General features: G+C 36.2%; 2 protein-coding genes across 3 annotated transcripts; one reads left to right on the forward strand and one right to left on the reverse strand.

Annotated features, from left to right (window-relative positions):
* Nucleotides 1-1,013: 1,013 nt before the first annotated feature.
* LOC120016421 (GATA transcription factor 5-like) lies at nucleotides 1,014-3,785 on the reverse strand. 2 transcript variants are annotated; one of them, XM_038869192.1, is made up of 2 exons: nucleotides 3,339-3,785; nucleotides 1,014-1,822 (listed from the first exon to the last, which is right to left on the reverse strand). In XM_038869192.1, exons 1-2 carry the CDS (start codon nucleotides 3,366-3,368, stop codon nucleotides 1,058-1,060), a joined length of 795 nt encoding a protein of 264 aa, XP_038725120.1. In that variant the 5' UTR covers nucleotides 3,369-3,785; the 3' UTR covers nucleotides 1,014-1,057. The 2 variants fall into 2 exon arrangements, with proteins under 2 accessions (XP_038725120.1, XP_038725119.1); XM_038869191.1 differs by lacking the exon at nucleotides 3,339-3,785 and adding an exon at nucleotides 2,238-2,556.
* A 2,591-nt stretch (nucleotides 3,786-6,376) lies between these two features.
* Nucleotides 6,377-9,086, forward strand: LOC120016034 (cyclic dof factor 3-like). The gene is made up of 2 exons (XM_038868604.1): nucleotides 6,377-6,653; nucleotides 7,532-9,086. The coding sequence occupies exons 1-2, from the start codon at nucleotides 6,549-6,551 to the stop codon at nucleotides 8,906-8,908; spliced, it is 1,482 nt and encodes a 493-aa protein (XP_038724532.1). The 5' UTR covers nucleotides 6,377-6,548; the 3' UTR covers nucleotides 8,909-9,086.
* Nucleotides 9,087-10,713: the final 1,627 nt, after the last annotated feature.

Here is a 10,713-nt window from a genome sequence, read left to right on the forward strand (position 1 = left end):
GTGTTGATTTATGATACAACGTGATATTTTATCCTCACAAATCATGAAAAAAAGAGTCACTTTTATGTTTTGTCAAAAAGTTTTTTGCTGCTTGTTGAAAAAGGAGGGATGGCAACAAGATATTTGACATTCTATGTGATATCATCGATACTTTTAAAAATGTTTTTTTTATAAGCATGCATAATAATTGTGCAAGATTATATCATGTTAATATATTAGAACCAATTTTTCAACAAAAATTAGAATTAGAAACATAAACACATGATTAGTAGATCACAACCCATAAGCCCATGACTTCATAAGTCTATTAAGGTTAAGATCGGTAAAATCAGTAAGATCGTAAAATCGATAAGATCGGTAGATCTTATCAATTTTGAGATTTTACACCAATTCGAATCGTTTTGGTTACCTACGATCGTACGATCAAAATCAAGATTTTGACAATCATGATGTGTGTGTTTGCAAGAAATACAATTTTCAGTGCTATGGTTTTTGGAAAATGTTACATTCAATACAGTGGTTTTTGGAATACCTTGTTCTTGACTAATCACTCTTAAACAATTATTCTACAGTCTAAAACTTGTCAAAATGCAGTGTGGCACTCCTCTCAAGAATACTCCAATGAAGTACAAGATGCAGATGATAAAACAAAACAAACCTTGGACTTGTCGCCCTTGATTTCTTGTTCAAATTCAAAAATGAAAGAGCTGTAGAATAAGACATCTTCATCAGTACTTTGGGTTTCACACCTCAGAAAAATAAGAGGGAAAATTTTTGGATGTGTAAGAAGAAAGAAAAGGCCAAAGAATCTCTCTTCTTCAAACTGTTTCCCATTTTAATGGGGAATCAATTGGTGGGGAAGGAAGGATAATGTTCAAATGCTGTAATCCATATTCTTGTCTCAGTAATGTATGATAGTGTCAGATTTTTACAAAATATTCTTTATTTTAACACCATCACATGTAATAAGACTGGGAAGTAAAGAACAGAATATATAATGATTTTAACTACAATAAAATAGCAATGAATTTCCCATATTGATCTTATATAGAGTACTCTAATTTACAAAAGAGGGATTGGAACTCAACAAAAGTGACTGCTCACTAGGATTAATGGAGGGAATATGACCCATTCTCATCTCCATAACTTTCTTGTGAGAATTGGAGTGCAAGTAGTTTACAAAAGTAGGACTTTTTGCAGGTCTATACTCTGGCAATAGTCTTCCTGACTTGTACCTCACCCCACATGCATTGCACAATGTCTTTGGACCCATTGGTCCAGCCCTCCACTGTGGAGTCCTTTGTGATTGACAATGAGTGCACCTCCTTGATTGTTGCTGCTGCTGCATCCCACCCAAACCATCATCATTACCCTCCACACTCATCATAACCTCCGCCTTCTGTGTCTCCTTATTGGCATCCCTTTTCTCCTCTTTTGTTTCTTCTTTATTGTTGTTTTGGGGCTCTTGTTTTATGGGCATCATGAGTTCACTATCAGCTAACCAATGTGTTTGTTGGAGCAAAGGAGGGTCTGAGGATGTGAAATAAAGAGTTTGGTCATTCGAGTTTTGGTTATGAGTCCAACTAGTCAATGCATCATTCTTGTTGGTTTTTGCAGTTGGGGATGACCTTTTTCTCTTCGTTCTGGCCTTGCCTGGGACTACAAATTTGTGCAAGGAAGGTGGGTTTTGTTGGGTTTTGGTCAGTTTTGGGTTTAAGGTTGGGTTTTGACCACTAGAAGGTACTGCTGGAAGACAACTTCCTGTGCTTGACAAACAGTCCTCTACATATACTGACAGCCATTCCAAGCTCATATCCACTTCCTACATTCACAACAGTCACAAACACCAAAAGAAAAATCACTAAAATTAGGTAATATATGATCCAATAGCAACACAGAAGCACAAAGTTTCAATCTTTATTGAAAAAAACAAATTGGGTCCATATATATTGAGGGAAAAAGAAACAGTAGAAACAAGCACAATTTGAGAAAATGCAGAAATTAAGAAATTAACACAAGCACAATGTTTAAATCTTTGTTAAAACCAAACAGGGTCGAAACATATTGAGAGAAACAAGCAGGAAAACAAGAAAAATTGGAGAAACAAGCAGGAAAACAGAACCGTAAGGGACAGATAATGATAGCACTCAAATGGTACATGTTAACAAAACAAATAGACCAAGAAAAAGTTGTGCCTCAACAACTCAACTTGCAGGGAAGGGGAGACTGAGACTAACCATGTTTTGAGCAGAGAACAGGTCATCAAGAGTGGGTGAAGCAAGTTGGTCTGGCTGGTACTCACTGGAGACTGACATATTAGGGTAGAACTCCATGGCCAAGGAAGGAAAGTAGCTTCTTCTGAAGAAAATCAACAGAAATAGGTGGACAGGTAGAGATAAAGAGGAAGAGAGAACGTGATGAGAAAATAGTAATGGGGAGAGACTTGCAGAGATTTCTGTCTATTTTTTGTCATGGTTTTATGTCGGCAGATAAAGCTAAAAGACCTAATCAATCATCCACACAATCCCTAAATTCTAGTTCTTACAATTTCCCTCCACTCTCTTTTAGAACTTTCTTCTCTATATTTCCTTCCTTTTCACTCTATCCTCTGTTTTTTTAATCTTTTTTCTTTGTCTGTTATAGCATTATCTTACTTTCTAATAATGCTGACTTTTTCTTGCTTTAGAAATATGATTTTTTTTTACTACAGGTGATTGTTAATTTGTGTGAATAATTTAAAACTTTAAATGAAAGCAATTGTTGGGAAATTTTTCCTTGGGGGCCCAGAAATGAAAAGCTGTGTTGGGTAGGCGTTTCTCAGTTCTCACTCATCACTGAATCAATAAAGGCCGTGGGATAGGCCCATCCACAAATGCTACTCTCAATGCAGGCAGTAGGCACACAAGAACTGTGCAATCTGCATGCCAGCAATTATTCCAGTAATAATAACAAAATTGAAGAGCGAAAGGAAATTTTGTAGCTAAGGTTATGATACTGTCCATTCACATGCTACACAAAGTGATTGGCCAGAAAAATCCTCTTCACGACTTCACTTAAAGTCCAAATCATAAGTCGTAACGAAAAAGCACCTGACTCAACAACGGCTAGACAGGTCATTCTTTGATGCATTTCGGTGAACAAGTGAAATTTCTGTAGCAATGGTGAGGATGCAAAGAAGCGAAGCTAAATAAAAACTATCGTCATATCCCAGAAAGAGGCATTATATTGGTGCTCACATTGCTGTTCAAGTAAAAGCTAATGATCAAAGTGAAGAACTAAAACTATGGACAGTCTGTTATATCAAGGCATATGTATTAAGAACAATAAACTCTACATACCAGTTGAAGAGGAATCATTTTGTCTAGCATCAGTCATCTTCAGCCGTATCTACATACCAGTTGAAGAGGAATCATTTTGCCTTGCATCAGTCATCTTCAGCTGTCTCTTATACACAATATGCTCCAGATTTTAGTTTGTGCAAGCTTGCAAGGCTAGCTTACCTATAGAACAAGAACGAAAAAACAAACACAGAGAGACTGACTTTCCCTGTAGGGTTGGTTCCTCAACTTTACCAATATCCCATGGGTTCTTGCATGGGTGGAGTAAAACCAATTAGAGGAAAAACCTTCAATCTCTTTTAAGTGTATCAACACCAACCAGGCCAAGCCCATGATAAGGACTGAAATTCAGAGTACATAAGCCTAAAGCCCAATAAGGCAATAACCATATTCATGTTTCAAGGTGCATTCCTCACAACAGTTGATCATATGGAATACTTAACTAAACACTCAAACACTTGATTGAATCTAAGTTTGTATTTGCGCATATAAGATGCTACACAAAGCCCTTGAAAATCAAAATATTAAGCATAGCGGAGTAGAAGCCACAAACATCAAAACACCAACATATGATCAGGGAAATGAAGATTAACTGCTTTTGTACGAAAATTCTTATTTCCAGTAATATATCCATATGGACTTGCATTTGAATTGGTATGTTAAAAGTAACTGTCAGATTTTCAGTACGGTCCACTGAACATGATTTTTCCAATCCGTAACAACATTGTATAATGAAATGGGTCTTGGTGATCACCATTGAAAAACAATGGCAAGTGTCCATGTGTTGTGAATTGGGCCATTTACAACACAGAAAGAAGCAGTTCAGGGTTCTTGTTTCGGGTTCAAGTCTTATGGGTTTAATGTTAGTTACAAAGTCATCAACATTTTGAGGAGAAAGATCGATTCTTGGAAGGAAAGGAATCAGAAATGAACAGAAAAAAAAAAAAAAAAACTCACAAAAATCAACAAATTCCCATGAATTTTCTTAATGAGGGAATACTGAATATACAAAGTCAGTATCCTGGAAATTAACTCACAAAAAAGGCTGTCTTTATGTAGTTGTTGGAACGACACTCCATCTTCAGATATATTTATATGAAAAGAAAAAGAAAAAAATGGGTTACATTACATAGAGTATCTCCTAGTTAAGTGTACTGTTATCACTGACCCTTAAAAGCTTTTCCATCTCCATTTAGGTTCAACCTCTCACTACATAATATGAACAGCCTTTACCTTCCTCAATCCCCTATATATCTCTGGTCACTTTACAAACTATATTAGCTAGCCTTCAAAAAACGAAATTTTTTGAAGGAATGAATCTTCGTAGGATAATTTTGGGCTGTATCGAACTTTCAGACAAAAGGAGATGCATTGATTAGTTAGGGTATTGAGTTCCACTTAGAAAGCAGTATAGATGAACAATTACCTTCCAGAGTCTCAGTGACTGATCTTTTGAAGCAGTGGCTACAGTAACAGCTTCGACATCTGCATTTACAAGGTACAAACAATTGAATCGATGGCAAAACATGAAATAGGCAACTATATCACAAAAGGAACACTCGGCCAACCTCCAAGAGACAACAATGAAAAATAAAGGCAATTCTAAAATAAGAAAACAAGAATATATGAGATAGGAAAAGGAACAAGAAAAAACAAGTGCACAAAAGTTATCACATAAGTCTAAACAAGGAAAAAAAAAAAATTAAATGTGAAAATGGGTAAGTACAAAGAAGTATAAGCGGAACAGAGAAGAATCAGCCATGCCAACTGGTACAGATAAGGCTAACAAAGATGACTAAATCCCACTCTCTAGGGAAATTCTTCAGCAATGAAGCTAAAGACTATGCAAAAACCTTGCAGAAGAAACCATGTTGGCTTGGCTGTAATTATGCGTGTTTCCATGCACAGACTTTCTACGCACTCATTCTGAAGGCTTAGAAAAGTCAAACAAATATCCTAATTGGTTCAAATCTAACAAAAATTCCTATCATTTCAAATAATTGAAATTGACAACTTGTGTTGTCTAAAACATATATGCTCCTTATTATTGCTCACTTGCATTAAAAGAAATATGTAATATTATCAAGAAGGATGAGCACCAATACAAAAACTCTATCAGATGAACACAAAGCTGTATGCGAATTGAAAGAAACTAATGTCTACATTACCCAACTTTATGTTTTTAAAAACGACAACTATCCCATGAATTTAGAAAAGAGAAAATGAAAGAAAAAATTGATACCTTCCGGTGTTGTGATACTAGCAGCAGTAACAGCATCACTGTGCCCTTCTAACACATGGCTACACAATACAGCGCAGTTTTTCTACACCTCGAAGATAATCCAAAACTCCCATATTAATCAAGTTCTGAGCTTCTAATACGTTAAAAGATAATATATGGCAATAATCAAGTTCTACACTTCTAATACATTAAATGATAATATATGTCCAACATGATTCTTTTTAGCAAATCAATTATGAAGTTCAATTATCCAAACAGAGCCAGACCTATCCTTCATCCAATTCGAAGTATGGTGAGTTGTGGGTGCCCGCAACAGGTCGGACAGATGAAAAGGAGCGACCCAAAAACTGGCCATGTTCATCATCATAACCTCCATTGGTAGTTGATGTAGGATTAATGTAATAGTAATGATCTTTCAGCTCATCGTTGCTCTGCCCAGCCACGCCCTTCTTTGAATCTGCTTTCCAATTTTCTTCAATCAGTAAATGTAGAAGAGGGACTATTTATCGTAATCAAACGGTTAGGGATGCATGACTGGTTAGCGAAAAAAGTTTATTTCAAGAGAAATTTTTTTAGGGAAAAAGTTGGAGTTTCATGAATAATATTAAAAAGGAAATAAATCATGTGATTTACTATGTTAAAAAGAAATATTTATGTATTAAATGTGTCATGTCCTCTTATTTTTTCTGCTAATATATTAAATTAAAAAGTTAAAAAGAATAGAAAAAAAAGTTATTTATATTTTAATATATTCCATAACAAGGAGGACAAAAGGTTTCATCTTGGAATTCCCCGGGAGACTTGTCCGAGTAATCGAGTGGTTTGGTTTTGTGGGTTTTTAGAAAGAGAGAGACTTTTATAAAAGCTTCGAACAGGGTCTCTCTCTTAACGCTTCCTTTTCATTGTTTCATATATGGGTTTCCCTGTCACTCTGCAACCTTTGCTACGACTACTTTTTGATCGTTAAAATGAACGGCGGAGATATGTCTCAGTCCAAAGATCCAGCTATTAAGCTCTTCGGAGCCAAGATTCCGATAGCAGAAACCCAGATTCCGGCCAAGTCCAAAGTCAAGGTATGCATACACACGTATTGTATTGCCTTATATCAGTATAGTTCAGAACATTTTTTTGTATTTTTTATGTCAAATGAAGTACTGGTGTTGCTTTTTCTACTATTTGGAATCCTATTTCGGACTTCTGGTTCATGATACTTTTAATTTTTGTGTTTAGAGTTGGCTTCCCTAATGTTTTTCTACGAGCAAGATTGGTTTCAGGTGTATTTACTGTTGGCCTTCAATGGAAATCTCTGAAATAAGGGAATTGCTTTGCTTTCAGTTTCTTTCTTTGGACTTTATTTGGTTAAAGCTGACATTAAAAACGTGGAACAACGTTTTGTCCATTAGCGTTTCTGCTCTGTAGACCCAAAAGGGGAACCTGTGTAAGTAAAGTTTTGACTAACTTGTTCGGAAAGATGAATTCCAAACTTGTGTTGCATGACTCAGCCACTTTTAGTTTCTACTATAGCTGGCAAAAATGAAAGAACTTGCTATGAACACACTCTTGGTTTTCTAATGAATGATAGGTGTGTAGTCTTCTTCAAATAATTTATCAGGGGATCTTTTTCTTCCTTCTTTTTTTTTATAGGTTTTGACATGGTTATTATTGGTTAATTCACAACATATTTGCAAGCACTGGATCTTTTTTCCTCTTTTTAAACCATTAGAGAGGTTGCTTTTGATGAAAGGCCTTATATTTGATGCTTGATTATGTACCTTTTAGGGGGAGAACAAAAAAGAAAGCGAAAATGGAAAAGAAAATCCCTGTATTGGATAATTTCTCTCTTTTTTTCTATCATGGGTTGGTATTGTATTTTTGTTCACTCGTTGTTGATGTTTTTTTGCTTGGAAACGAATTGTAGGTGGTGTGTAATTGATGTTGGTTTTAATTTCAGGGCTTGAACAACTGCAGTGAAGTAATAACTGTGGAATCTGCTGACACCAGAGACCTAGAGAAGTCTTCTGCTTTAGGAGGTGTGAAAGAAGAAAACAAAACTCTGGTGCCAGGCAATAAAACATTACTAAATGGTAAGTCCAATGAAGATCAGATAGAGACGAATAGTACAGATCAAGAGAAGGATTTTAAGAAGCCAGACAAGATCCTCCCTTGTCCACGATGTAATAGTTTAGAAACTAAGTTCTGCTACTTCAATAATTATAATGTCAATCAACCAAGGCATTTCTGCAAGAATTGCCAGAGATATTGGACAGCCGGTGGGGCAATGAGAAATGTTCCTATTGGGGCCGGAAGGAGGAAGAATAAGCACTTGGCTTCCCAATATCGTCAGATACTAGTGTCTTCTGATGGAGTACCGATTACTAGAATAGATGCTGCAGACTTATTGAATCGTGAACTTTTGTTACCCTGTGAAAATGCTGCCACCTTCAGAACTTCGGCTGGGAATGGGATGGTTCTGAAATTTGGTCCTGATGCTTCTCTATGTGAATCCATGGAAACTGTGCTTAGTCTTGGAGACCCGAAGAGAGGTGTGGACAAGGGTTCCGTTAGTTGTGGAGGAAGTGGGGAGGAGCCATCCTCATGTGGATCTTCTGTGACAGCTACGAGTATCAGGGGAACTGGCATGCTGGAAAATGTTGTACTGAAGGATCAAGTTCGTTTGTCAGAAGCTTGTAATAATACACCAAATCCACTACAATGTTACCCTGTACCTCCATTGATTTTCCCTTTGAGTTCTGGTCTAAACAATGTGGCTCCCATGGCAGTACCACCATCCGCTGAACGTGCTGGCTTACCAACTAGTACTAATCCGAATCCAGTTCAGTGGTGCCCCACACCGATCCTGGCAGTTCCTGGCTTTTGTCCACCAGGCGTTCCATTACAATTCATGCCTGCTTCATATTGGGGTTGCACACCTATGCAGCCTGCTGGAACAGGAAATGTGCCGTTGACTGGCTCCAATGGCTGCCTTTCTCTGTCATCCTCTACTAGCACTAGATGTTGTTCAGGCAATGGCTCACCAACTTTGGGCAAGCATTCCAGAGATGCAATTGTTTTGGATGAAGATAAAGCAGATAAGTGTGTTTTGGTTCCGAAAACTCTGAGAGTTGATGACCCGGATGAAGCTTCAAGGATTCCAATATGGGCTACATTAGGCATTATATTGAACCAAAAGGATTCCTCATCAAAAGGTGCTATCCCAAAAACATCTGAAAATAGATTAGAAGAGGGACATGCATCAGAAGCAACTCATATATTAGAAGCAAACCCCGCTGCTCTTTCTCGCTCTCACACATTCCTAGAAAGCACCTAAGGGTTCTCGGCCAAAAGTTTTGTTCAAAGTTTTGTTCAAAAGGTGCTATCCCACGGAGACAAGGGGCCAAAAAGCTGCTGCTGCGCCTTAGTGAATTTCCTAACTCCCTTTGTTTGTCATCCCTTCTCCGGAGTATGACACTTGTGGAAAGAAGATCTTTAGGAACCAGAAGCTGCCTTGCTTAGAGCATCCACAATGGGATGATTTTGAAGTACTTGATATGATACTTTCTTGATAAGTTAAGTGCTAGATGTTCACAATGGATATAATGGAGTGTATTTTAAGTACTTGAAATGTTACTTTTTTGATAAGTATAGCGCTACATGCACACAATGGGTGAAAAATGACGCTTGAAAATTTAGTTATGGAAAAATGATACTTGAGAGTTGGAGTATGTATATAGTTGATGAATAGTGAAGAGAGATGATAATAAGGAAGAAAGAGGTGATGAAAAGGAAGAGAGAGATGATAAAAAGGAAGAAAGAGAAGATGAAAAGGAAGAGAGAGATATGAAAAGTAAGAAAGAGATGATAAAAAGGAAGAAAGAGATGATAAAAAGGAAGAGAGAGAAAATAGAGAAAGTGAGTATGGAGTGTTGGAATGTATGAAGTGTTGATGAATAATGTATATTGTGAGATTTAATCATCCAATTAAATTGTGCCACGTAGGATAAAGGAGGAGAGAGAGAATAATTTTGAAGTGCTTGATATTTCAAGCATCACTGTGGATGCTCTTATCATAAGCATCCTCAACTCTTTCTCAACAATCAAATCATCAATCTATATATATATAATGGAGGATCCAAAAGATTTCTCCTTCGTGTCACGTGGATGCCTCTAAAAAAACCTACACAAAAAACAAAAGAAAAAATTAAATATATTAAATAACTTTAAGACCCACAAGCACATACAATTAATAATATACAAATAATTTTAAAATGATATTTAATAATACAACAAATAGTCATATCAATTATCACCTATTAATTGCATATAAAAACAAAAAGATAAAAGCTTAAATGAAACATATTCACAATATAAGTATAAAATAACACACAAAAACATATAATATCAGAATAAAGTTTTAAGACATACTACAAAAACTTCATGGGAAAAATGTACAATTTCAACAAAATTCCTAACGATATGTCCTTACAAATAATGGAATTAGTTGTCAAACAACAACCAATGATGATGGAAAAGATCTAGTGTTGTAAATAGTAGAGGTCAGTGAATTGAGTGTTGTTTATACTCTGCGGCCTAATTTAGGTTTCAGTTCATAATCATATATGCAAATATCTTTGATATGATTTAGAAAAATGAGAGAAACTTTTCACTGTTGTGTATATATGCATTCAAAATTGTGTTCAATCTAAATGGTTAACCCATATATGGGCCTTTTTTGGTGTTTGCTGGATTTTTAGTTCCATAGTTATAGAAACTCTTGTCAGAAGTGCTGATCCCATGTTCTTCATCTTCTTGATAGCACAACTTCTTCTGTAGCTTATGGAATAGTATCAAGTAATAGTTTTTTGTCTGTGGATAAGAATTTCTGCTATTCAGCAAATATTCAGGACCACAACTACCTTTTTGTTCTCTTTTGGCTGTCAAGCTAATGAAGATGCCATGTTAGCACTCAATGTTAAAAGTTCTAAAAAGCCTAACTTCAAGCCATGTTATGTTTAGTTCTCTCCTCTCTCTTTTTTCCTGGAAAAAGTGTCCCTTTTTTTTCTTGAGGCAGAAATGGCTTTAGGATTCCTAAAGGAATATATCCCCTCCTTTTATGACTTTTCATCTTCAAAAGAA

This window comes from Tripterygium wilfordii, chromosome 15 (genome assembly GCF_013401445.1).
Source record: "Tripterygium wilfordii isolate XIE 37 chromosome 15, ASM1340144v1, whole genome shotgun sequence".
Classification (NCBI taxonomy): domain Eukaryota; kingdom Viridiplantae; phylum Streptophyta; class Magnoliopsida; order Celastrales; family Celastraceae; genus Tripterygium; species Tripterygium wilfordii.

Bases quoted from the DNA above. Each gene is read 5' to 3' on its own strand.
- LOC120016421 (XM_038869191.1), bottom strand. From the start codon at position 2,333: ATGGAGTTCTACCCTAATATGTCAGTCTCCAGTGAGTACCAGCCAGAC. The intron at 1,823-2,237 runs GTTAGTCTCAGT...TTGTGAATGTAG, and splicing joins TGTTCTCTGCTCAAAACATG to GAAGTGGATATGAGCTTGGA.
- LOC120016034 (XM_038868604.1), top strand. From the start codon at position 6,549: ATGAACGGCGGAGATATGTCTCAGTCCAAAGATCCAGCTATTAAGCTC. The intron at 6,654-7,531 runs GTATGCATACAC...TTTTAATTTCAG, and splicing joins CGGCCAAGTCCAAAGTCAAG to GGCTTGAACAACTGCAGTGA.